Source organism: Rhipicephalus microplus, chromosome 4, assembly GCF_043290135.1.
Source record: "Rhipicephalus microplus isolate Deutch F79 chromosome 4, USDA_Rmic, whole genome shotgun sequence".
Lineage (NCBI taxonomy): Eukaryota > Metazoa > Arthropoda > Arachnida > Ixodida > Ixodidae > Rhipicephalus > Rhipicephalus microplus.
Window position 1 is genome coordinate 122,130,177 of NC_134703.1, and position 27,630 is coordinate 122,157,806.

Consider the following 27,630-nt stretch of genomic DNA (forward strand, 5'->3'; position numbering starts at 1 on the left):
TGTTTAAGACACGTACATCTTTCTTTTGTCAACTTGGGAATCGACATTTACCTAAGTGAATTTCGCATTGTTTTGTTGTTACCATTGACGTCATAGCGCATAGTATATTGTTAGGAAATAGGACTAGGCGGATCTATAACTGGGCACCACCCTCTCAATAAGTTTATGGCATAGGTAAATTAAAAGTAAGTTTTGCCATAAGATAGAAACAATTCGAGCGATAGCACAAAACTGCAATGCTGTTTGAAGTAAGGCAAGCAGCTAATCATTTAATATGTGATTTTACGAACTCTTCAAAACGCTAAAGAGCACGCGTCCACTCTCTCATGTGCTAAAAGAACGTATCGCGCATTGTTAAAGTGCATATTTATCAGTAATCAAAACCGTGATGATGCGCATGACTGTCATCTTGGTGAAGGTAGGCAGTTCCTTCCAGGCCAACACGACTCCGTCAGGGGCTTTACCTATATCACTTCCCTCGCCCCCTCCCCCCTACCCCCCTCCAGCATCATTTGCTTTGTTGAGCTACGAAAGTTAGTTGTTGGCTTCTCGTGTGTGTGTCCGTGCATTTTTTTTCAATTACTGGTAGTGAACATGCTGTTAGAAAAATATTTGCTTGTCTACCTTTAGCAGCATCGCATAACTACCACCTGAAGGTGCTTTTAGAAAGAAGACGTTAAGGAGGAGGAGGAATAAATGAGGAAGGACAGGGAGGTTAGCCAGTTCTCAGACCGGCTGGCTACCCTGTAAACGTTAAAGCTTTGTGTTAGACCATGCGGACTGAATAGATGCTTCGGCTTCCTTGTCCATAAGCTTAGAGAAGCTTGGGGAGGAAAATTTCATGCTAAATAATCAAAATCAAAACAATCAACTGTCATTGATACAGATCATTACTGATTTATACTCATTAATAGCAAATACACTGCTGGGTTAAACCAACGTTTGCTTGGGAAAAGCCTAGTTAGGCCAGTATATAGCAGCCTAATTGAGTTTGAACAAGCCAATTTAACAGAAGTTGATACCAGTCTATACTGATAAATACCTCTCAAGTGGGATTAGGCAAGATTAGTGCAGCCTACGTAAGATCATGCTAATCCACTTCAAGATGAAATGGCATAGCCATGAGGTTGATTAGGCAGGATTAGGCTATATTCGTTCAGATTGAGCATTACTAAATAAATCGAAATAAGCTGATCTTGAACAAGTCATTGTTGAGCGAATTGAGAGTGACTAGCAATTTGGGTGACTGCGTATCTTCACACTAAGTCGATGCGACTAAATTGCAATAAGCTTGATTCATGTAATCCGAATCTTGAACCATACAAATTTGAGTAATTTGAGATTGCTTAGTCAGTTGGATGACAGAGTATGGTCACTATAAGAAAATGTGAATCAAGCCAGGTTAATTTAATGCATATTAAGTTAATCACGAGCAAGTAACGTTGTCGTTAATAGAGATGATCTCGTCTGTTGGGTGCTGAAGCGTGGTCACGTAAAGGCCATCCAGATTGGTTAAAATAAAGCTAATCTGAAATAATATAATTCTGGGCAAGTCTTTTATCGATAAGTAGAAATTTCCCAGCCATTCAGATGACTGAGGATGGTCAAATTGAGACAGTACAGCTGAAACCAGATTCATTTTTCCCAGATTACCCGCATTAGGCTAATCCAGAATGCTGGAATCTTGACCAGCCATTTGAACCAGTTGTATGAGGGAGTGTGACAAAAAAACCGTTTGAATTATGCAGGATTAAGCTAGTCCACATTAAGCTAACCATAAGCAAGTGAGTTAGGAGTGCGGTTGTCTTACCGGCTGAATGCCTGAGCATGGCCACGTTAAGCCGGCTCGGATTATTGCACTTCAAGCTAATCCTAAATAGGTTAATTTTCAGTAAGTTAAGTGTGCCTAGTCTGTTGGATTATTATGGCCTGAATAAGGTAATGTGGATTAAGCCAGATTAAGCTAATTCATAATCACGAGCAAGTGAGTTTAGAGTGAGTTGAGACTGTGTAGCCTGTTCATTGCTGGAGCATGGCCACGTTAAGCCCATGCCGATTAAGCTAGATTAACCTCATCTGAATTAAGCTAATCTCGAGGAAGTCTAGTATATTAAGATGAAATTGCCTAGCCATGACCGAGTATGGCCACCATAAGACAATAACACTAAAGCCCGTTTAATTTAGCTTGGATGAAGTGAGATGAGGCTAACTCTGACTAATGTACCCTAATTCAGTCATTTTGTTTGAATTAGGTTGGCTGGTGAGTTGCATGATTGAATTTGGCCACGAAACCATGTGGATTATGCCGGACTAAGGTATTGCTCATTATGCTACTCACAGTGCTTCATGATCGGGTGATGTACGTCCTGGCCTATTTGACATACATGAGCAGGTTTTCGTGTTATGATCAGCTATTCATGGTATACATTATATTTTATCATTGCTTGTAAATTTTGGTGCTCAACAAGTTAATGGATCCACCATTATAGTTCCATGGCTGGTGAAATATGTTACGGCGTACAAGACATGCATGATGCATGACATATTTTTTTGTTACGACCAGTCATTTTTATATTACGCTTTTATACCGTGTCATATTTGGTATAAATTGAGTTAATAAAACGGCCGTAGAACATTATGACTGCGTCATGGGTGTCAGAGTGCACATGACATGATTTGACACGACTTTCGTGTTCTGACCCAGTCATTCATGTTAGCCATACGCTCCAACTATGCTTTTGGTACACATGAAAAAGAGTGATCAGGAATAAGGGGAAAGGCGGGGAGCTTAATCAGGGCTGAGCTCGGTAGGCTACCCTCCCCTGGGGAAGGAAAGTTACAGAGAAGGAGAAAAAACTTTATTAAAGCGGCCATAGAAGCTCTATGAGCGGGTCATGTATGTCATGGCTCATATAGCATGCCCGGCAATGTTCTCGTGGTATGGTCACTCACGTATGTTTTCCTCATGCTGTTATCATACTTTGTCAATTTTGGTACACTTGTGTTTTACCAAGCAGCTGTTGCAGCGCCTAGATCAGCTCACGTATGTCAAAGCGTACATTAAGGGCATGTCATGATTTTCGCGTATCGAGCAGTCATTTATGTTTTTCACATGCTCTTATGATGCCATGGGAATTTCGGTACTCGTTACCTTAATCAATCGGCCGTGAGAGCACGAGGACCTACGCAATCAAATAGATAGGCAGACCGACAGGTACGCTCTAAATCCATATAATTCGCCATCGTATACTTTGTGCACAGTAGCTATTGCGTAATTTATTTGTTACCAACACTATATGTGCAAACCCTACCACTAGAAGAGATTAACTGAGACAAATGACCACGCATTTGGCTGAAAGCGATGCCTCTCTGTAAGCCACGCAATGCCAGTGAGCGCGAACGCTTGAGCCAATATGGAATCCACAAAATCGGTGTCTACGCACTGTTCCGGAGGAGGAAATTGAGGCACCCAAATACCGACATGGTCGCTGCCCCCCTCCCGGCGAGCAGTGCCGCTAACCGCAGAGATACGCTACTATTGCATTCAGCTCGATGGAGATAGTGAGACAAAGAACTTTTATTCCTCGATAGCAAAAGCCGTAAGACGGAACATTCACGCGCCTTTCAAGTCCGGCCTTGGCCATACTGACAAGTCTGTCTAAGCGAGATGATCGGAGTTTGGGAGTTATTATTAGCGAGCGTAAACACTTTCTAATGAATCTCTCACAACTCTTTCTGAATGCACACTTGGCATGGCGGTTGGTGTGGGAAGTTATATCATATGCAAGGTATACGTAGTTGGCATGGAAGATTACCTAAAAATTACTCGACAAACAACAAAGAAACAAGGTAAATGATTTCAGTGTGGGCAGTGTATCACGGAAAAAGTACAGACGGGTGCTGTCCGCTGGCCAGCGAAATTTGACATAGGTCAAATGTCATGCGTTTTCTACATTATTATTTGTTTTCTTCCTGTGGCAGTTCGATCGGCGCATGGTTAACCAGACGTTGTTTTACAGCTGACATGTCACCTGTTTAACGGTGGAAGCAATTTCAACCCCATGATTTGAAAACTAATAGTCGATATGTAAGCTCTGGGCCACATACACCACGCAGTTAACTACTGTGGTTCCTTGTTGCCACCGCTCATTTCGGTCACTAAAGACTTGGTCCTTCGGTGATCGACATTCTGCGGTGTCCTCAGCTTCGGCGAAAAATAAGAATCTTCAGTGCGTACGCCAAGCGGCCAAGCTTATGCAAGTCCGTTGCCCGCGGTTAATTGAATTTCATACTGTGTCAGGAATTCGGCTCAGTTTGTCCATTTATCCCAAAAGTGAACTAGCAAATAGGGACGCTATTCATGCCGGCAGGTGAGTTCGATTAAGTGTATCGGTCCATTCTTCCTGTCAAGTGAACGGTTCCGTCCTCGTTCTCCGTTCTCTGAAATTGACCCCGTCACCCTCCGTGACATCCCGGTCTCTTTTCTATAAGACGAATGACACAGATGGGGGATGGAAAGAGAAGGCTGTGTGTGTTCGAAAGCCCCAAAGTGAAACCCAGCCATTGTGTTCAGCTGAGGCTCACAATGACGGTGCGCTTAGAGGTCTCTTTCTCGCTCCCTGGAAGACTTTGTTATAGCTCGAGTAATAGCCAGGGACCCCCCCGGCTGCCCACCATCGCTCAGTCTCAATTTTCCGCCGGAGCTGTTCCGCTTGTGGAAGCGCCCCATTGGCAGGGATTGCTTCTTGAAGAAAAATGCTACGTTGACCGCGGCACGATGCACAGAATTGTGCATCCACTGAAGGGCATCCACTTTCTCGTCAGCAGTTTCTTCGTTGTGTCTGTTATGCAGCATTTATATTTTAAAAAAGTTCTTCCCCTTTATCTGACGACGTCGACGCATGCCCTCGTCATGACATCAAAGATGGCTTTCACATTGGCGTTATTTGAGGGAAATCCGTGAGAAACCAATTGAGATTTTGTGTTTTAATAAACCATGAAAATAGGCAGGTATATTATCATAAAATTGGAGAAGTGTAGTATAACAAAAGTGGAGACTTGTGAACAAAAAACACGTTCCAGTTTGTCGTGTAATAAGTGAACAGTTCTTAGAAAGCTTGCTGTGTAATGCTCGGCAAATATCCTTGGAGTGTTTTAACCATAACAATGACTTCCTTGTAAAATGAGTGCAGGTTGTACGCTACTGAAGGAAAGTACCATTTTCTTAAATACCGGTGGATTTTTGTGACCCATAAACCTCCGTAAAAGTTGCTGTTTCGTCGTCAGTGCTTAGTTAATTTCTGTTCATTTTGCTTTGGCGGCTGTAAGGCGCCAGCGTTACGTTGTACTGTACATATAAGACGACCCTGTGTCAAAATTAGGCGACAAGCGTATGTGGGCCACGTCTCCATAATAAACCACATCAATGATTGTCGAATCGGCTTTTAGTAGATGGCCTGAAGCCATGATAGGATAACTTCACAGTGCGATGCTGACATCAGCCTCTGCTGCCATAATATTTACAATAATGATAAATATAAAACTGGCGTGATCATGCCACCCATCGAAATCTGTAACCGACGTTTTAGGTTACCAAAAGTGGAACCACGTAAGGACGTCCCCAATAAATGGGCCTTGAGTTACAATGCGCCTATTTGAAATAACGAAGCCTAGCAACAAGCACATACGTGGAAATGAAAACACGCCGTCAACCTTAAAATACACTATTGAGATAGTTCTCATGGCTACTTTGTTTGCTTATTTTTATACGACTCGCTATCCTAGATTGTCATCACACTTATCTAGAATTCTGTCTTTCTCCCCATTTACGTTTTTTTTTAAATATTTTGTCTTGGTTTTTATGGCGCGCAGCTCAGGCTTAAACGCCCTCTTTCTGTTGCCCAACTGCTGCACATTCTACATACTTTAAGCACATCTCTTTATCATCAGACCCTCTCACCTGTCTGCGTGTTATTCACGGCGCAATGATTTCTAGAGTGCGTGGCGCAACCCGAGTCTCCGACAGTATTGTGCGTTCTTACCACGGCTAGCTAGAAGCCTACCCCCCAAACAAGCTGCTTGCAACTGCATGCATATGCAGCGAGCAAATGGCGTTATGCGCCATAACTCACACCAGGTGACACTGCCGCCGCCACCGCTGCCGAATTCTCGCTAATGACCACACACATGACTGGTGAGTGCTCTCAGCCGGCGATTCCTCAACCGTGTTATACGCTCACTACCAGCCTGAAGCGAGACTGAGCCACTCGTGGGGCTTGTGTGCTTGACATCAACAAAATATTTTCCCGCTTCAAAGGGCGAACATTACGCATCCTCTATACACCACGTATAACCTTTTACCCCTATAAGTATGGCAGTCAGAAATGCCGCCTTAATCACGTTAAGCTACGCTGAAAGCAAGGGCGCAGAAGAACTCTGTGCTGAATTAAAACCTTTCTGTCTCAAACGAAACAACCCTTGACACTTATATATACGCGTATACATGCGCACACTCTACAGGCTGTTTGAATGCGTCCAAGATTTATTTTAAAAATGCAGAATTAAGCTAGCTGCCTGCTACCTGTGCTGTTTCCTTTCCTGTGGTGGAATGTACCTTCAGGTTCGTACAAACGCTAATTACGGCAGTAACTTAGGAAATTGAATAAAGTAATTTTTAAACTAGTGAGAAAAATTGCCAGATCCGACGTACAGTGGCATTCGGCGCACGAATGAGGAGGGTTGATATGTCATTTGAAAATCAACAGAATGTTAACAGGCAGACGGCCGTAGTACGCAGTAAACACAATAAAAGTGTTATGTGCACTCACGTATTGACAAAAAATAGAAGTATGTTGTTTGAAGTCACGTACCAACAACACCACTAACGTTTGCAATACCAGCAACAGCAGTGGTAAGCGTGTAAATTATGCCGTACATGACTTTAATGTCATGATTAACATGTTTGTGCCTATAGCATATAGGTTCATCGTCCATTCACGTCACGTAATACCAAATTCGGTATATGCAACGCTAGCGAAACGGCCGCGAGCGCGCTATGAGCGTAGCATGCAGTCATGTTTTAGATAATACGCGTGCCATGACTATCATGTTTGAACGTGTCATTTGCCTTCGTCTTCTAATCAGGTCAATTAAAATCAAGTTTGGTACGTGAAGCTAACGAAAGTGCTGCGAGCGCTTTATGAGAGTAGCATGTAGTCATGCTGTACATGACACTCATATTATGAATATCATCTTTGGACGTGTAATTTACGTGCGTCATACATTCCCCTCACGTAATACCAACTTTGGCATATGTCAAGCTAGCGAAACGGCCGCGCGCGCACTCTGAGCATGGCATGTAGTCATCACTTACATGACATGTATATCATAATTTACACGTTAGGGCCTGTCACTTATGTTCGCCACGCAGTGATGTCATATCATACCAGTTTTGCAATATGTCATGCGGACAAGCCACCGAGAGAACAGCAACATTGGAAACGTAAATCATGACATTCATGACATACATATCATAATCCATATGTTAAGACTCGTCATTTATGCTTGTAACACAGTCGTGTTATACCACACCAATTTTGGTATGTACTCGGGGACAACTTCTCTTGGCACTAAAGGAAAAGCTACGGAGGTGGAGCGTCTGCACATGTAGCAATACACGTAGTAGTCCGTTTGTATGCACGTCTCTTAATGATGTGGAAAGTGATGGAGGCGCACCATCAGCGTTACATGAAGACTCCGACACCGCTTAGCGTTTGAGGTTGCCGTAAAAAGGCGGGACTTTCTCACGCGTTCATAAACGGGAAGTCACAACAAATAAAAGAAATACGAACATCTTACCGGTCTGAGCTGCGTTGTTTCTCAAATAGCTCCACGTAGGAAATAAACGAGGGACATTTATATTCGCGTTGAAAACAAATTGGCAGATCCCACGTACAGTGGGAATCGATGATATGCGAAGCATGATCGAGAAACGTAGATATGTCACTTTAAAACCCGCACAACATTACGAGGTGGAGGTAAATATTACTGTACATGATTTTCATGTCTTGATTATAATTTTTCGATGTGTCGTTTACCTTCGTCAACTATTCACGTCACGTGATACCAAATTTAGTATATGAGGGAACTAGCAAAATGACCGCGAAAATGCTATGATCGTGGTGTGTGGACATGTTTTTACATGACACGCGTGTCAGGATTATCATGTTTGCGGCAGTCATATATATTGCCATGCATGGATGTCACGTAACACTAAATTTCGTAAATGTGGAGCTAGCAAGACGGCCGCAAGCGCATCATGAAGGGCCCAATATACTCCAATGTAGCGTCGACGCATGCTCAATCTAGGCACAGCAACGCCACGTTATCAAAACGCAGCACACTACAGTCTGACGCCAGGCACGACTGGCGCGACCAGGGTCCATCGGCGGGGCCCGACGGCAACCAGCGCCAAATGCGACACGCTGCATTTCGCGCCGATGCGTTACCCAGACAACACTGCGTCACCATCTTTTCATGACGGAGAGACGCCGGATACGCCGAAGCGCGCATGCGTCCGAGCAAGCCTGGCGTGGCAACGCCAGCGTGACACAACGTAATGAACGCTGGCGACCATGCGCACTACGACACGTCGAAACGTTGATTGATTGATTTCTGGGGTTTAACGTCCCAAAACCACCATTTGATTATGAGAGACGCCGTAGTGGAGGGCTCCGGAAATTTTGACCATCTGGGGTTCTTTAACGTGCACCCAAATCTGAGTACACGGGCCTCCAACATTTCCGCCTCCACCGGAGATGCAGCCGCCGCAGCCGGGAATTGAACCCGCGACCTGAGTGTCAGCAGCCGAGTACCATAGCCACTAGACCACCGCGGCGGGGCAACACGTCGAAACGTATTGGCCCCGTGACTGTGGCATGTTGTCATGTTCTCACATGACACGCATCTAATGATTATCATGTTTGCACCAGTCACATACCTTCGTTATCCATTGACGTCACGTAATACCAAGTTTGGCATATGGCATATGTGATGCTAGCGAAACGGCCGCGAGTGCATCAAGAGTGTGGCATGTAGTCATGTTGTTACATGACACGAATGTCGTGAATATCATGTTTAGATGTGTCATTTACCTATGTCGTCCGTTCGCGGTGCGTAATACCGAGTTTGGTACATGTGAAGCAAGCGAAACGGCCGCGAGCGCATCTAGAGCGTGGCATTTAATCATGTTGGTACATGACACGCATGTCATGATTTTGTAATGATGTCGTGATTTTGTAATGATGTAATGATGTCATACAATACCAGTTTTGCAACATGCCATGTGAATGGAACCACCGCAAGAGCTGCCTATGTAAGTTATAGCATTCATGACATACAAGTCATGATTGTCATGTTATGATCAGTCAAATATGTTCTTTATGCAGTTATGTTATGCCATACCAAGTTTCGTATCGATACCAGCATCGAAACGGCCGGGAGAGCTAAAAGTTTTATGCGTCTCGATAGATAGATAGATAGATAGATAGATAGATAGATAGATAGATAGATAGATAGATAGATAGATAGATAGATAGATAGATAGATAGATAGATAGATAGATAGATAGATAGATAGATAGATAGATAGATAGATAGATAGATAGATAGATAGATAGATAGATAGATAGATAGATAGATAGATAGATAGATAGATAGATAGATAGATAGATAGATAGATAGATAGATAGATAGATAGATAGATAGATAGATACGCTCAGATTCGCCGAAGTTAGCTAAGAAATGCTTCGCATTTAAAAGAGGTCAACGATTTTTAGAGTACATCGTACTCTACCCAGGGAGCGCAAAAAGCCGTCCCATGGACTTCACATAGCTCGATATTTATTCCTGGCCCTCACAAACCAGCCTCTGCTTAGAAAAAAAAAATGCCAGCATATCCACGGGGTGAACGATGGAGAGGGGGGTGGAGCATCCGCCCGTTCATTCGTTCTTGCTTCCGTCCGTCCATGCGTCCGTCTGTGTGAGCGTCCATGCGTCCATTCGCTCATCCGTGCGTGCGTTCGTCCGTACGTCTGCACGCCCATCCGTACGTCCATCACTGCGTTCGTCCATGCATCCGCCCCTGTGTCCGTTCATGCGTCCATCCATGCATCTGCCTGTGTGTCCGTTCGTCCGTCTATTCAACACTCCAAGTACCACCATCTCGCATTTTTTCATCATATATTCCGCATATAGAAGCACCGCAATTCAGCAGACATTCCAAGAACTAAACGAGAGGTGACACACGCACACTTTTATGCGGCTTGCGCTTCGTATCAACTTGCCACCTTTAACCTCCTCGAGTTCATGGTATATACTAGTTCACTGTATTCATGGCACTGCGGCTCAACGCTCGCTAAGCCTTTCTAAAACTAAGGAGGTTACACTTAGCGAGTATAACGTAGCAACCCTTTCTTGTCAGATAGTGCTCAGTGTACATGTCAATGGCTGCTAATGGGGAATGCGAGACAGGAGAATTCGGCTCTTAGGTAACACGCACGCTGCGAAATATGAGAAATATCCCACCCGCACCACCTCGCAGGTGAAAGCGTAAGGCATGTTACGGACTACTACGAGGGACGAACGGGTGCCGCTTTAGGGAGCTTCGCCCCTAAATAGTGGGTAACAATTTAGAGTGCCTGGTACTCTACTGTGGGAGAGTTCAAAGCCATCCCAGCACAGAATTGCGTTCAGAAAAAGTGGGTAAGGTTTAGAGTACTAGGTACTCTACTATGGGAGGATTTAAAGCCGTCTTGTGGGCCTCACGTACGTGGAAAATTGTGAACGAATATAAATGGCTTAAAAAAAGTGGTTGATAAAACGTTGTTGAAAAAACGTTGAAGTGTTTAGAAAAAATGTTTAACGATTTCGAGTACTTCGTACTCAACTATGGGAGAGAACTGAGCCGTCCCGCTAATAGAATACTTGGGCCATTCAGAAAAGTAATCTAAGGGGAACACTGCGACCTGAATGAGATAAGCGTTAGAGCTAGAAACACTTATCAAAAGCCTCACTTACTGGTCAGGTCTAATTACCGAAAGCTACTTGAAATATTTTTTATCATTCGGGAAATTCAAATATCACTAACTAAGGATATAATTGGGTGATATTCCTTCACATCCTTTAAGTTACTTTCTACTAACACCAAACAAATAAAGGTAGAAAAAATTCGGCAGATCCCACGCACCTTTGAATCAACGGTATACGCCAAGCATGCGGAAGAAAGGTAACCGTGCTGCCTTTTTTTTATTGAGTGACACGTCATCAGATGACTAGATATGGGTTCGATGTTGCACGCACATACATAAGTTGAAGAGTTACAGATGGTTACATAACCAGTTGTTAGCACTTGCGCAACGATTCCAACTGGAAAATTCGTATTAGAAACACCAGAAGCTGATATGAAGCACTGATGCTCGCGAAGATGGTGGCCCTGAACACTGCTACATAAGTCAATTTCAGCGCATATGGCAAATAACCACAACTGACGTTAACCTAACAGGACGGCTGCATCAAATGAGTACATATGTAATGTTTATAAAATTGAGTGGGCAGCCCTGCAATCACTATTGACGTTTCACGAACATTGGTGTCTATTTGAAAAGTAGTTCCAGGACCTGCAATAGCTCTGTGGTAAAATGCTTTAATGCCACGCAGAATGCTTGGGTTCGATTCCAGCTGAGACCCTGACTATTATTCTTTGCATTTGTCGGGTCGACGCTACCGATGCCGCGGATTTCCTGACGCTCACGTGTAAAAATATCCCGTGGGTGTTCTCATCGTTCCTGGGTAGATACCAAGTGTCAATTACCTGTGGCGCATACCAGCGGCACATACCCGTCCCTGGGTATGTGCCACTGTCTGGTGGGAAGTGTTTGACGACGTACGTGACGGGATTCTGATATTATTCATGTCTTGACCAGGACATCATATTCGCTAAACCATCTTACCTTCCTATGCTAATTTTGGTTCACGTCACATTAAGGAGGTGACCACGAGAGCGCCCAAACGTAAGCGGCTAGATAGATAGATAGATAGATAGATAGATAGATAGATAGATAGATAGATAGATACGCTCAAATTCGTCGAGGTTCAGATTGTCGGCTAAGATTGTCGTCTTCAGCACTCGCCCGCGCTGCGCCTCTCGAGCAAATACGCGATCTTGGTTGCCATCACCATCTCGCTGATAGACGCAGCTATGCACGGGACATTACCGTCCCGCCAGAGTGAGCGTCATCTCGATGCTCACTAGGTAGAGGTGCGGCTAGCGGGTGTTTACATCGCTCAGAGTGGTAAAGTTTCATGCGGACTACGTGCACTGTCTTAGCGTCTGGCACGACTTCGTGCGTCACGTCACTAAGATGGTGCAAAACCTTGTAGGGTTCAAAGTATCAGCGTAGGAGTTTGTTCGAGAGGCCTCGTCGTCTTACAGAGAACGACGAATCGATGGCGAAGGTTGTACCCTTAAGCGTCAAGTTGCTGCTGGTTGATTATTTTGACGCGGGCAAGCTGCTTTGCTTCCTCAGCGCGCTCAGTGAAGTCTGATGCGTCTATCTCTAAATAATTGCAATCATGAGGCGGCGTCAAGCATGGCACTTTCTTCTCTGCCATGAATTAGTGCGAACGGCGTCATTTTCGTTGTGTCCTGGCACGCTGTATCATACAAGAATGTAATGTACAGCAAAATTTAGTCCCAATTGATGTGTTCTACGTCGACGTACATGCAAAGCATATCAGCGATTGTCTTAAGTCGTTCTGTAAGCCCATCCGTTTGCGGGTGGTAAGCGGTCGTCTTCCTATGTGCTGTGCCACTGAGCGTAAGTACAGTGCGCAAAAACTCGGCTGTAAACACAGTAACTTTGTCTGTTATGATGATAGCTAGAGCACGATGTCTCAGGACAATATTTTCAATGGAGAACTGGGCTGTTTTAGCTGCAGTGCCACTCGCAATTGCCTTTGTCTCCACGTATTGGGTAAGGTAGTCCGCCGCCACTATAACCCGTTTGTTGCCGCTTTACGAAGTTGGAAATGGGCCCAGCAGACCCATTTCGATTTGAGAAAACGGAGTTTCTAGCACTGACACAAGATGTAATAGCCCAACCGGTTTGAAAGGTGGTACCTTGCGCCACTGACAGTCAATGCATGTTCGGACGTAATGTTACACCTCTGTTGCAATTCTTGGCCAGTAATATTCTTATTTGACACGTGTCAGTGTCAGTAGGACGACCAAGAACGCCCATCGACTTGACAAAAGTGCCACCATGGCAATTGCACGACGCCCAGCTCCAGGCAGCTTCACTGCTAGATCAGCCACCGGCAAGTCGGGATCATCTTCGGACGCACCCCACCAATAATATATTTACCTTTGGTGTCATGGACTCACAATGCGCCGAAGCCAACCTTCGAGTGAACTTGATTACCATTGGCACTGCTACTATCGAGCTCAATGACTACGCCCCCCTTCAGACGACGCAGTACGAGGCATTATGTTCCATGCATGCGATGACTTCGCAGACGAAGAGATACTGGGAGACCTACAAGTCAGCGACCCCAACACTTCTATCGTGAGTGAAAGATGCGTGGGCCAAACTAGGAACGTTAAGGTTGCGCTAATGATGCAAAACCTTCGCAAGTGGATATTCTACCAAGGAACCGACATCAGGCTCCACCCGTTCTACAACAGGGTGGAATCGTGTTTTAACTACCGCAAGGTCGGTCACCGCATGGGTGCTTGCCCGATGCCACGTAAGCAGTGGTGCCACCATTGCAGAAAGAAACACCCTCCCCCAGGAAAGGGCAAAACACCCACATGCACGCCATGCTGCATCGTCTGCAATTATGCACACAACACCGGTAGCTCAAACCGCAAGTGTATCTTTATCAAGAAGGCACCACCCGCCCTGCAATTGAAGCAAGAAGTGCAAGAACCTACGTGGAACACCATCGCAACCCATCCCACAGTGACCTCTCCAGCAGCCGGTCACCATCCCCTCGACGCCATTCTGCATCTTTCCATTCGGAAACAGCAAGATCCAGCAGCAGCGCCGAGAGAGCAGGTCCCCATCCCACACCTGGCGATCAGGGTCTCATTCAGCTAAACAACGCGACAGCAGGTCCCACTCACACACCCGGCGCCCGAAGTCGCGCTAAGCACAACCACGAGACAGCAGGCCCCCCATCTCAATAAACGTCCAAATCAGCCAGGCGCAGCCCATCGGTGTGTCGTTCATCCTGTCGAGGTCCTGGAGAAGCATTCACGTCGGTAGCCTGAAAGCGGTGCCCCCCGGCATCACTACTATTTCCCGATCCACAGGTGAGGGAGTTCGCAAAAGGTAATTCTGCCTTTAAGGCTCAAATTTCGGCCCAGTAGTCCAATATAACTAAATAAATTGCCACATCTAGTTTCTAGAAGCCCAAATTGATAGAGCACTCGTTGTCGACAAAGAAACTACACCCACATCATCCGAATTCCAAGAAGCACATCCGCACCCCCTCACACCGAACAACACGGCGTTAGCGCCAGTTCCTAAACCTCAAAACGCCAAAACGCAAGGCAGCTACACCCACAGCTTCACTCAACGCAGATGAGGACATCACTACAACAGTAACAATGGCAGTCATGGCAGCCATCTCTACTCTGAAATCCGATTTAAAAGCTGAACTAGAAACACGCTTTAATGCGATCCACAAACCCATCCTGGAAAACAACTACTTCGTTCGCCGTGCTAAAGAGCGCGACCGAAGCTGCACCGACAGACTTCAGTGTGCAGTTGGCCATCCACCGCACACCATCCAATAGCCGGCAAACACTGGCCACCACGCCAATAACTACGTAGTCATGGCAGTGTAATCAGAATGGCCATCTGCTGCAACATATTCAGCACATTTCAAACCATGCACCAAACGGGTAATGTTCGCCGGACATCATAGTTTTTCAAGAAACAAACAATGCCACTCAACTGCCCGGATACGCATTATATAGTCAAAAATTTGCTATGTCCACAAGCGCACAGTGTCACATTGCCATCTTAATACACAAGAATCGCACAGCCATTCAACATGAAATTGAGGGTACGAGTATTCATCCCACACTGGTGGAAATTGTACCAAAAAAATAGAAGCCAAGCCACTCTCAAGCTTAAATATATACAGCCGTTCAAGAGATAAAGCTTCGGATCCCTCCTACATCTTTTGGAAAGCAATGGATCTGTCGAAGGATGCAAAGCAGCTCGTACAAGGCAATTTTAATGCCAAACATCCCGAATGGGGATACCCGCAATCCAACCCCAGGGGTTGGATTTCGGGTACACGACCCCTTCTATACACAACCTAGGTTTCAGTATCCTCAATGACCCGGAGCAAGCGACGTGCGTCGGAAACAGCGTATGTAGGGATACTACACCAGATCTCTCCCTATGCAAAAACACAAAGGGTGCCCGATCGCAAAACACTGGTCACACAGTAGGAAGTGACCATTTCATTATAGCAGTAATCATCGAGATGACCACCAGCAATGCAAAAAAAAAACGAGCCAGCCACAGCTCACATTACAGATTAGGATAATATCCGCCAACTGCGCAAAGAAACAGCACCCGATTCTCTATCAGACTTGAACAAATGGATACATTCTTTGAGTCGAGATGTGGAGGCTACGACATACCAAGCAGACGTAAGTGCAGAACATTCATCAACAGATTCACGCCTTGTACATGTGTGGGAAACGCATCAAAGTTTCATGTGTAGGCGGCTGCGCCAACGTCACAATACTAGGCTCCGGCGCCGCATCTCGAGGCTCGAACGTGAATTAGAAGCCCACACCACTGTGCGAACACGCCAACAGTCGGGCCACCTTTGCAGCAACCTCAATGATCAGATGGGCTGCAAGAAAACATGGCATCTTCTGCGACACCTGCTGGACCCTAGTAGCTCCAAGTCCGCGGTACGCAAGCAGCTTGCGCAATTTGTCCATCAATACCCGGGCAACAACGAAGAGCTGCTGGATTAGCTCATCACCCACTACACCAACACATCTCAAGAACATAGAAGCACAGAGCAGTTGTCCAAATACACTGGAACCACCAACTAACAGTTGGACGCCTACATTTTGGAAAGTGTGGTTTACGTAGCGCTACATAAACTGCGTACAACATCGGCACCCGGTTCTGACGGGGTGACAAATAAGACGCTGCACAACCTCGATCCAAATGAATAAATGAATGAGTGCTGGAGGTCTGGCCATTTGCCACCAGAATGTAAACATGGAAGGGTCACAAACCGGGCAAGAAAATCCACCTGGAGAATTTTCTCCCTATCTCGTTGACCTCCTGCCTAGGCAAACTAATGGAGCATGTTGTCCTCTGTCGCTTGAGAGATTTCGCGGAAGCGAATCACCTACTTCCCCCCAGCAATGCTGAGCTTCAGAGCCCATCTATTCACTCAAGATGCGCGCATCCAGTTGCACCACGATCTACTACGACCTGGGAGTCGCACTAAAACCAATGGTTTGCTTGGTCTGGACCTTCACAAAGCATTTGATAACGTGAAGCATAGTACCATTTTAGCCAGCCTATCTGAACTGCGACTCGGGGAACGCATATTTACCTACATCCGTGCTTTCTTATCTGAACGAGCGGTTGAACTATCAGTAGATGACCTCCGTTCTAAGCTCATCACTCTCGGTGATCACGGCACTCCGCAAGGAGCCGGTTTATCCCCTTTTTTTTTCAGCCTCACTATGAGGTCACTACCTCCCAAACTTGACATGATACCCAGCCTGCGATACACCCTCTACGCAGATGACAACATGCTCTAGACGACGGAGGGATCCAATGATCAAATTGAGGCGACTCTTCAAAGGGCAACCGGTGTAGGCATTCAGAACGTGTCAGATGCGGGTTTGGAAAGTCACAGAGCAAATCAAAGCTTACCTCCAGACCACCGCAAACTTAAGACTTCACTTCCTAATATTAATATGTATGTCAATGACACGCCGATACCGCAGGTTGCCCACATGCCAGTACTCGGACTGATTGTGCAAACAAACCACCATAACAACAATACGCTAGACCGTCTCACCATAACGCTGAACCAAACGGCCCATCTTATATCACAAGTGAAAGCACGCTATCGAGACATGAAGGAGAAGTAACTGCTACAGATAATTCAAGCCTTCGTTTTGTCACGCTTCACGTATGCCCTTCTTTATTTCCACCTCCTTCAATCTGAGCGAGCCCAACTAAACCGGCTCATACGCAGAACATATAAGGTAGCATCGGGCTCCCGCAAGAACACCTAGACAAAGCACCTCCTCAGTCTTGGGCTGCATAACACCTTCGAATAACTTTTTGAAGTGTATCTTGCGGCGCAAGATCACCGGTTGCCGGGAAGCAGGATGGGGCGTTGAATACTTGCTAAAACTGGCCACGTGGTATCTCCTGCGGGTAACGATCCTGCTGTCATCCCCCTCAACATCAGAAATTCCTCATAAAACCACTGCCAAAGAACACGTCGGCGAACCATCACGACGGTAGAAGGAAAGTGGGGGCCGAATCCTTGCAGAAAACCTGCGCATCCAACCAAACCGTTGCGTACGTTGATGCCGCACAATACCGAAAGTTTACAAAAGCATAAGCAATAAGCGTGATTACTCTCCCTGGCAACAACACCAATTCACCTCAAAGTAAAACAGCTGCTATAGTCCGTGTGTTTAACACGACAGAAGCCGATGAAGTGGTCATAGTGCTAGCAGCAGCAGCTGGATTCACCAATATACTCAACGGCTCAAAGGCTGCTATATCCAACTTCGTACGTGGCATTGTGCTCCCCGCAACACTGCGTTTACTCTTGCCCAGGCGCCTTACAGATGCTGAGGAAGACGCACTTGATCCATTGAGCTGGTACGGATGCCGGCTCACGCGGCCAACCCAGGGAACGAGGCGGCCTAACCTAAATGCCTGAGTATGCGTCAGCCGAGCGGTGGTACCCGCCTCTGATTCGAGAAACCCTAGTGAAGCCTTGACATCCTACCATTACATCACACAGACTAACCGTCTTTCGAGGCATTCGAAACCACCCTCGCACCATAAGCTAAGTAAGCGCCAGGAGGTCATCTGGCACTGCTTGCAAACACATCCATTCCCGTGCCCAGACATTTATGCACGTATATAACCCGACACGATTTATCCGCATTGATCGCACTGTGGCTCAATAGCCACATTTAATCACATTCTCTGGGCTTGCATGGAAGACCCGCCCTTCTCGGTCTCTTAGCCACTCTCTCGCCGAAGGGGTGGGAGGCAGTTCTGACCTCAACCAGCCTGGCCATTCAGCTCCAGGCCACACAAACGGCAGATGAGGTGGCCACCAAGTTCAGCCTGGCGGATCACCTACCTCCTTAAGTCTGGCGACAATAAAGTTGTACTCTCTTTCTCTCTCTCTCTCCTCTCTGCAAGTTAAGCCACCGGCAAAGTCCGATCCGAGTGGAGGAATGAGTGTATGCGTGGATCACCGGAGTGTTTTCTTATGTACAAGGAAACTGTCCTCAGGGCACAAACAAAGGAAATGCAACGGGTGCTGAACTTCTTCTAGATGGCAAGAGGCATTTGTATCTAGTGCAGCTGGCGCAGACCAGCGGGTTCACAATACGGGAACAGGACAGGTGCACGAAGGAATCGCTCAGCGTATATCAGAAGATATATCGAGAGAGCTGGTTACTTTGCGCAGCTCTCGAACTGCCTGCGTGGAGTCCGTATATATAAGCAATCTTTCATGTGACAAGCAATCATCCACCTTCGGTATAACTGCGAACTCGTCCCGTATAGCAGGGAACTCTGGCAATGCTGATGTGATTTGTGCCTCTGTAACATAACCGCGTTCATGTTGCATTTCAACTTTTAAGTAGCGTGGCGTATAGGATAATTCCACTAGACTTACGTCACGAAAATGTGGTGGTGCTGTCTTGGTAGGCAAAATTGATTTTGATGATTGATTGATTTGTGTGGTTTAACGTCCCAAAACCACGACATGATTATGAGAGACGCCGTAGTGGAGGACTCCGGAAATTTGAACCACCTGGAGCTCTTTAACGTGCACCTAAATCTGAGTACACGGGCCTACAACATTTTCGCCTCCATTGCAAATGCAGCCGCCGCAGCCGAGATTGGATTCCGCGACATGCGGGTCAGCAGCCGAGTACCTTAGCAACGAGACCATTGCGGCGGGGCTTTGGTAGGCAAAAGACACTCTGCCTACTGTAGTTTCTGCTGGGTTTTCAATGGTGCATGTGGTGTTCTCAGTCAAGCAACGAGAAAAAAAAACGGTATGCCGGCGAGCTGCATCGCGGTTCGATGTGAGTCGCGTCTCACACTTTAGTTTTGTATGTTGGCGCACATCACAGCTCTCAGCGCTTATGGCTTTCACAATGCTTATAGCGTCTCACAACGCCGTTTTGTTGGCACACATCGCAGCCCTCAGCTCTTATGGCGGCAATTTTCACGGGATTCACTCTAGCGCGAAAGGCTTTAAGACAACACTACGAACACATCCGCGTAGATGCGCAACAAAAACAAACAATTAAAACTTTTTAAGCCCCCTTGAATAATAAGGTATTTCAAGGACTCTTCTAGACTTTGCAATGGCCTGCTATCTAATTTCACCTGCTTTTCGTCAGTTCCTTTTCTGCCAGTAAAGTGTGCAGCAAATATTTTGGTATCTGTAGTTTCCAAGCTGCGCTTGAAAGTCAATTTTGTTTCTTCAACGTACCTTCGCACCATAAGGATGTACTAAGGGTGTAAATTCTTTATGGGTTTGTCCAAAAACCTGCGTTTGAAATGCGTTTGTTTTGATCGAACTTATTGCACTCATAACCAGTTGGTATTTTCACTTCAGACAGCACACTTCTTTATTTTTTCAATACCAGTTGTAACATTTTGTTTCGCTTAATGCCTGCAAGCTCTGTGTAGATAACTATGAAAGCTGCTTATTTCGGTTTTCCACGATAAGGCTACCTTTCGAAGAAAAACAGCAAAATATTTGCATGCCAGTTTGCCTCGTCCTTGTTCATCTCCTTATTATTATTCCCAAGCAATTACAACCAATGCTTCGCCAGAAATGACTCCGGATCTCGTTGTAACACTGCTGGGTTATTGTCATTGTCATCGCTTCGCCTCCGATAAAATTGAACTGACCTGTTATTTATTTACAAGCTAGTTCACGGTATGATGTCCTGCTCTTTACTGCTCGGTTTTATTTTTTTTTCACGTAATTTAACCAGAGGGAATCAACCGTTTCATGTTCCTGCCAACTTCTTCGAACATTCACAGAATACATCATCTCTATAATGTTAACTTTCGTGGCCTTGATATTTTTCATAATCTACCATCATTGTTTTCATTTGATCTTTTCATTGTCTTAAGATAGTTTTTCACAATGTATATATTTTCCTTTTAACGTCTTTCAGGAAGTCCTGTGCATAGTTTTCTGTATTCTACATTGATTTTCACTGGCATTATATTGTTCTTCTTTAGTATTTTCCTTAATTCTATTTACCGGTCGCTTCTTTTTGTGTGTGCGTATTCACTCTTTAATCGCGATAGCTCGCTTCGCAGAAAACCCGCCGCCAGCGTCGACCCCGTTGGTTGTGAGCGAAAAATCGTCTGTGCGTCTGTGACCGAAATATAGAGTTAACGAGATAGTCGCGGGAGGCCACTACTTTCCACGCGTGCGCGCGCGATCACACTGAAAAAGCCGCTCATTCGAGAAACAAAAATGCTCAAAATCACGAGGCATGGTAGCTTCTTTGCCCTGCCACCCCTCCCTGCTCAACTTCCAGCGCTTTTGTCGAGAAGAAAGAAGAGACATTGTAAGTGCAGCATGTGACAAAGCTTTGTAACTCCACTCGTACTGGACGGATTCTTAACATTTTTGCGGCGTTGAGTTCGTCAGGTAATAATCTGTTCTGATGAATTCATTCCATGGTTACTTGAAAAAGTGTTTGAGGGCCTCTTTATTCATTCCATGGTTACTTGAAAGAGTGTTTCAGGGCCCCTTTAACACACGGAGTTCGACAAATGTCACGACGAAAACGAGCCCATTTGGTGATAATAGCGCTTTCTGGTCCAATCCATTGTGTGCGTGTTTGCGTGCGTGCGTGTGTATGGAACAAAACATATGAATAAGTATGCACTTAGCGGTTGAAGGGTGCACTAGGGGCCAGATTTCGCTATTGCTTTATACTCTTAAAGGCGAAGCTTAAAGGTCCCCAATTTTTTATTTGATTTCACTGTTTGAAGACTGTCGGCATTGTATTATTTAATTTAATTTTTTTATTATTGGGTGTGCCAACACAAATATTTTATTGTTGTTTCTGGGCACGTTAAGTGAATGGTTGACTTATTATTATCATTTTTACCAGTACTGCCGACTCCCGAGAAATTATAGCAAGCGGGGCACATATTTAACTACAAACGAGTCACATTAGCACTGTTTCAAAAGCTATATTTATTCAATGCATGAATATTAATAATGGTAATATGCTCAGTATGAATACAAATCACGTTAACACTATAATTCACCGTTACTGTTATTGGGTGCTTAACAATGCGAGCTAGTTTAATAAAGATTAAAACGGTGAAATATAACGAGCTATGGCTACAATATGATGACTACTAATATTATCATAAAACAGGGGCAGTAGAACAATCGTGGGATTCTGTTCCGCACGCAGCCGTCACTTGCGGGTTCTTTCAAAAAATGAAGTATTTTAAATAGGTTGTGCCCGCCTAGACATGTGGATTATGAAATGATTGACAATGATTCCACACAGGGAGTGTCCTGTTTTTGCTTGCGGGTTTATTATCCTGCTAATTGAAAGCTGTCACTTCAAGCCAACGCCATCATGAAGCACTATGAAGTTTCTCACGATTATAAGCCATTTTTCTCCCATATTAATGTTTGCACCTGTGGAACTTTCAGCTTTATGAACGTGATTTCGGGCTCTTCAGGAAGCCGTGAATTGTTTTTTTTTTTAGGGCAACTTCCGTCCTTGAAGAACAAGCAACTTATTATTCCACGAAGCACTTTTGTATCAGCTGTACACGAATCATTCAGTTGCTAAGGCTGTGAAATCTCGAAACAATTTTCTATCTCTAGCTCATTTGAACTAATATTTTACTCTTACTGCTTGTCATGTCACTTGCCTTTTTTCATCATGCGTGAGGCTTCAATTTTTATCAAATGTCAGCCCTCCGGAATAGAGCACAAACGTTGCAAAAACTCCTCTAAACATACCGCCATAATTCATTAGGCAAAGTTACATTTGGCAGAATAACGTTACAGTAAAGAAGTCACAAATATTATTATTGTTTCAAAAAGCCTGTAGTACGTTGTAGAGAAACCTTGGAAATATGCCACTACCTAATTTCACGCTTCGTCGAGCAGGACGTTGGCTTTAAAAGGAGATTATTTGCATCTTTTTCTCTGTTTCGTTAAAATGGTAGTTCGCCCCAATGTGCACTCAATGCAAGTCGGCTTTATTCTTTCACCCTGATGCAGTTGACAACGTGAGAGTAGGAAGAGAATCTTCTTATTTATTTTAACATGATTTCTTTGCTTAAGCCAGCCATCTGAGGCTATCTGTGATAAGCATGGCTGACGTTCTGTAATTGAAGTAGCAGAAGATTTCTGCATGAAAGTTGCCGGTCAGGCGTCCGCGTGCACCACGCGTCACCTAGCAAACGCTCCAGTCTCCACACATTCAAGAATGAACACCTTTTTCTCTCCAGAGGAACTCCAAGCGGCCTCGACGGCATGCAAACGATCTTAATTGCCTGGTCTGAATAGGATCACGTACATGGCTCTTTGCAACCTCGGTGAAGTAGCTCTATGGCCCCTTCTATTCGTGTACAACGACTTGTGGAGCAGCGGGTTTATCCCTCATTCATGGAAATCCAGCTGCCTCGTCCCTGTGCTTAAACCAGGTAAATCTCCTCTGGTCTTGACCTATTATCGCCCCATCGCACTTACCAGCTGTTTAAGGCAAGTGATGGAGAGGATGATTTTGGCTCGCCTAGAGTAGTACCTGGAGCACCACTAGGTATACCCTAATGCTATGACGGGCTTTCGGCGTGGCCGGTCCACAATTCATAACGTTATTGACCTGGTCTCGTATATGCAGTATCAAAAACGACTGAAACGTTCATCTGCGGCGTTGTTCTTGGACGTAGTGGTCCATACGACAACGTATCACATGAAGCTATTCTGGTTGTCATGAAAAATGTTGAATTACGGGGTCGGGTTTACCAATTAATCGACAGCTATTTGAAAGGCAGAATTTTCTTTGTACAGACGGAAAATGGCACAACGACGCATCATTGCTTCCGTCGTGGTGTACCTCAAGGTGGTATTCTTAGCCCCACACTTTTCAATCTAGCGCTCCTTGGCCTGGTTGACGCGCTTCCAGAAACAGTCCATCTATCAATATATGCAGATGACATCTGCATCTCTGTGTCAGGCGTAACACGCCTTCATTTGCGTGCCCGGCTTCAGAGAGCGGCTACACTAGCGACAAAGTACCTGGAGGAACGGAGACTACAGCTGTCATCAAAGAACTGCTCGCCTATAGCATTTACGCATAAGGCGATGAGTCCATATGTTATTAAAATCACCGGACACACGATCAACTACGTGAAGGCCCACCGATTCCTCGGAGTCATAGTTGATCGCGACCTCTCCTGGAGCCCTCACATCGCCCACATGAAAACTAAACTCACCATGATCATCCACGTACTGAGGTTTTTTGCTGGAAAAACGTGGGGTGCATCGGTACGAGCAATGCTTCAACTCTACACTGTTCTGTTCCTCGGTTATATGCGATACAGCTTACCCGTGCTTTGAGGAATCCGAAGAACAAACTTACGCGTCGTCCAGTCGATCCCAGCCCAAGCATCGCGAATATGCCTTGGTCTCCCGAAATGCACGTCTACAGCAGCGACAGTCATCATTGCGCTTGATTATCTATTGAACGCGTACATCCTCGTAGATGCTTTGAGAATGCACATAAGACATCTCGCTCGGCTTCCATCACGTCAACTCACCTCACTTCGAACTTCTGGGCCCCACTCAGCGTTCAGCGCAACTGTAGCTCAGCATTGCGCAGTGCTTCCATTGCACTTAACGCATAAAGCACGGTTGCTGATACCATTTGTTCAGCGGTGGTGGTGGCGGGCGGACGCTCGGGAGACTGATTTCTTCTATCTTGCAGGAAACCACACGGACCTCCCACGCTTCGTGCAGACCCCGAGCTGTCCCAAAAGGAACAGGCCAACCTGGAAACATCGTTTTTCATCTCTGAGGAGAGGCAACTCAGGGTTTCCGAGTTCTTCGGATTTGACAGCTCTGGAACTTTGACAGTGCTGACACTACGTGGGCCTCGCAATCTTCGTGACGTCATCGAACTGTGAAACCACACGGACCTCCCACGCTTCGTGCAGACCCCGAGCTGTCCCAAAAGGAACAGGCCAACCTGGAAACATCGTTTTTCATCTCTGAGGAGAGGCAACTCAGGGTTTCCGAGTTCTTCGGATTTGACAGCTCTGGAACTTTGACAGTGCTGACACTACGTGGGCCTCGCAATCTTCGTGACGTCATCGAACTGTGTAAAAGAACGAAGCGCATCAGATACCATCGCATTTGTTCAGCGGTGGTGGTGGCGGGCGGACGCTCGGGAGACTGATTTCTTCTATCTTGCAGGAAACCACACGGACCTCCCACGCTTCGTGCAGACCCCGAGCTGTCCCAAAAGGAACAGGCCAACCTGGAAACATCGTTTTTCATCTCTGAGGAGAGGCAACTCAGGGTTTCCGAGTTCTTCGGATTTGACAGCTCTGGAACTTTGACAGTGCTGACACTACGTGGGCCTCGCAATCTTCGTGACGTCATCGAACTGTGAAACCACACGGACCTCCCACGCTTCGTGCAGACCCCGAGCTGTCCCAAAAGGAACAGGCCAACCTGGAAACATCGTTTTTCATCTCTGAGGAGAGGCAACTCAGGGTTTCCGAGTTCTTCGGATTTGACAGCTCTGGAACTTTGACAGTGCTGACACTACGTGGGCCTCGCAATCTTCGTGACGTCATCGAACTGTGTAAAAGAACGAAGCGCATCAGATACCATCGCATTTGTTCAGCGGTGGTGGTGGCGGGCGGACGCTCGGGAGACTGATTTCTTCTATCTTGCAGGTTAGTTACAAAGCCTTAACATTTCTTCTCTGTTGTGCCGCCTACCACCACCACAAAATCGCTTTTTCGTTTTGTCGTCGTTTTGCTTTGCTTGTGGGAGCTGCGTGATTTGAAGTGTTGTACATTTCGGGTGTGTACTGAGAATGGCAGCTTCTGCCTTGTGTTTAGTGTGCAAAGAGGCACTTCCCGATCCCGGTAGTTGCCCAATGTGCTCCGAATGTAGCTACGGTTATCACATTGGACCATGCTCAGGAGTAACAAAGTCTGCTTTTAAGACAGGCGACGAGGCAGTAAAAAAAGCATGGAAATGTCAAGCATGTGTTATTCTGGCTGCACGTGCGAACGCCGGCAGCGGGAAGTGGCAGCTGCAGCAGACATCTGACACTGGAAAAATACTGGCTGAAATAAATCGCAAGTTGTCGGAGATACCCACCATTAAAAGCAGAATAGATCAACTAATGCAACTGAAGGACACAGTCCAAAATATGGAACAATCTGTTAAACACTTGTCAGAGCAGTATGACGATGTACTCATCGAGATGAGGAAGCAATCATGTGAAATAGCTACTCTAAAGAAAAGAGTTGAAAAGGCTGAAGCAGCCAATGACCCTCTGGAAATTCAGAAGCTGCGACAGCATCTCAACTACTTAGAGCAATATAGCCGCCGTCAAAATTTGGAAATTCATGGTATCCCCCATAGCCAAGGCGAACAGTTGCTCGGTAAACTGAATAACCTGGCGAAACAGTTAAACCTTGCCGAGCTCACGCCAGCTAATATTGACGGCTTGCACAGGCTTCCGCCCAAGCCAGGTAAAGAACCAGCGGTGCTCGTTCGCTTTGTATCGTGCGCTACACGGAATGAATGGATGGCAAAGAAAGGCTATTTGAAGTCTTCAAAATCGGATGTCTATTTCTTGGATAATCTGACGGCAGAAAACAGGAAGCTTTTGTGGCTAATGAGGGCTAGGGCGCAAGAAAAGCACTATCAGTTTGTTTGGCAGAAAGAAGGAAAGATGTTTGTGCGTAAGGCACAGTGCGAGCGAGCGATCCGCATTGAATGTCAAACCGACTTAGATAAGATACAATAAGCTACTGATCAGTTTGTGACGTGTCTTTCTGTGTTCGCGTACTTTTTTTTCTTTTTTTCTATGATGAAAGAATCATCTAGCATAAGCTATTATAACAGCTCTATTTTCAATTCTACCTTGCGGAGTCATTCTTTAAAGCCGAGTGATCATTTGTCTATTTTTCATGTAAATAGCAGAAGCTTGAGTGGTAAGGTCATGGAATTAGAAACAGCTCTGGAGGCACTAGACCATAAATTTGACATTCTGGCATTTACAGAGACGTGGTTTTCGTCGGTTTCTGATGTCAATTTTCTTGATGGATACAAGTGTGAAAGTGTCTACAGGAAAGGTCGTCGAGGAGGCGGTTGTTCACTTTATATCAGAAATAACCTGAACTACTTTGTTCTCGCTGAATTTTCAGCTGTTAACGATGATTATGAGTCAATTGCTGTCAAATGTTGTAGTACCGTGATTGCGGCTATCTATCGCCCCCCTTCTGGTGATTTTCATGAATTTAGTTTGTCTGTTTGCAAGATTCTTGAGTACGCTACCATGACAGGTCTGTCGGTTGTTCTGATTGGTGATTTTAATATAAATTTATTATTATCCAATTCTCAAACACAACGTTTTAAAGATGTCATAGAGTCATTTCATTGTTCTAACACTATAAACCGGGCCACTAGAATAACACCAGATACAGAAAGCTTAATTGACTTGTGCATAACAAATCATGATAGCGCTGATGTATTTTCAGGAATTCTCACTTTCGATATTAGTGATCATCTGCCAATCTTTGTTTTCGTTCCGCGCCCCAAAAGTAAAAACTGTCATGCACGCAGTGCTCCATTTTTTAGAAGAAATTTTAATAATGGGGCACTGAATGCATTTAGGTCATTGGTCGAAAATATTGATTGGACAGATGTATACAACGAGAAAGATCCGAATTTATCCTACAATTTATTTTTGCAGAAAGTTAAGCACTCGTATGACTCTGCTTTTCCACTACATTCAGTTAAAGGTAATCGAAAATCTAGAAAACCATGGGTTACTCGTGAGTTATACCATAGAATTAGAATGAGGGACAGATTATTTGACACTTTCATTCGTGTAAAAGACGAAACAATTCTTCGGGAATATAAAAAGCTCAGGAACAAGCTCAATTCGGATCTTCGGAAAGCTCGCACTCAATATTACCAAGATGTGTTTGCGTCGATATCAGGTGACCCCAAAAAAATATGGGCTACAATTCGTAAACTCAAAGGCAGCTCAAAT

At 45.3% G+C, this 27,630-nt stretch overlaps 1 protein-coding gene across 1 annotated transcript; it reads left to right on the top strand.

Annotated features, from left to right (window-relative positions):
* Positions 1-24,258: 24,258 nt before the first annotated feature.
* LOC142814589 (uncharacterized) lies at positions 24,259-26,632 on the top strand. Its single transcript, XM_075893597.1, has 2 exons — positions 24,259-24,709; positions 24,804-26,632. Exon 2 carries the CDS (start codon positions 25,435-25,437, stop codon positions 26,377-26,379), a length of 945 nt encoding a protein of 314 aa, XP_075749712.1. The 5' UTR covers positions 24,259-24,709; positions 24,804-25,434; the 3' UTR covers positions 26,380-26,632.
* Positions 26,633-27,630: the final 998 nt, after the last annotated feature.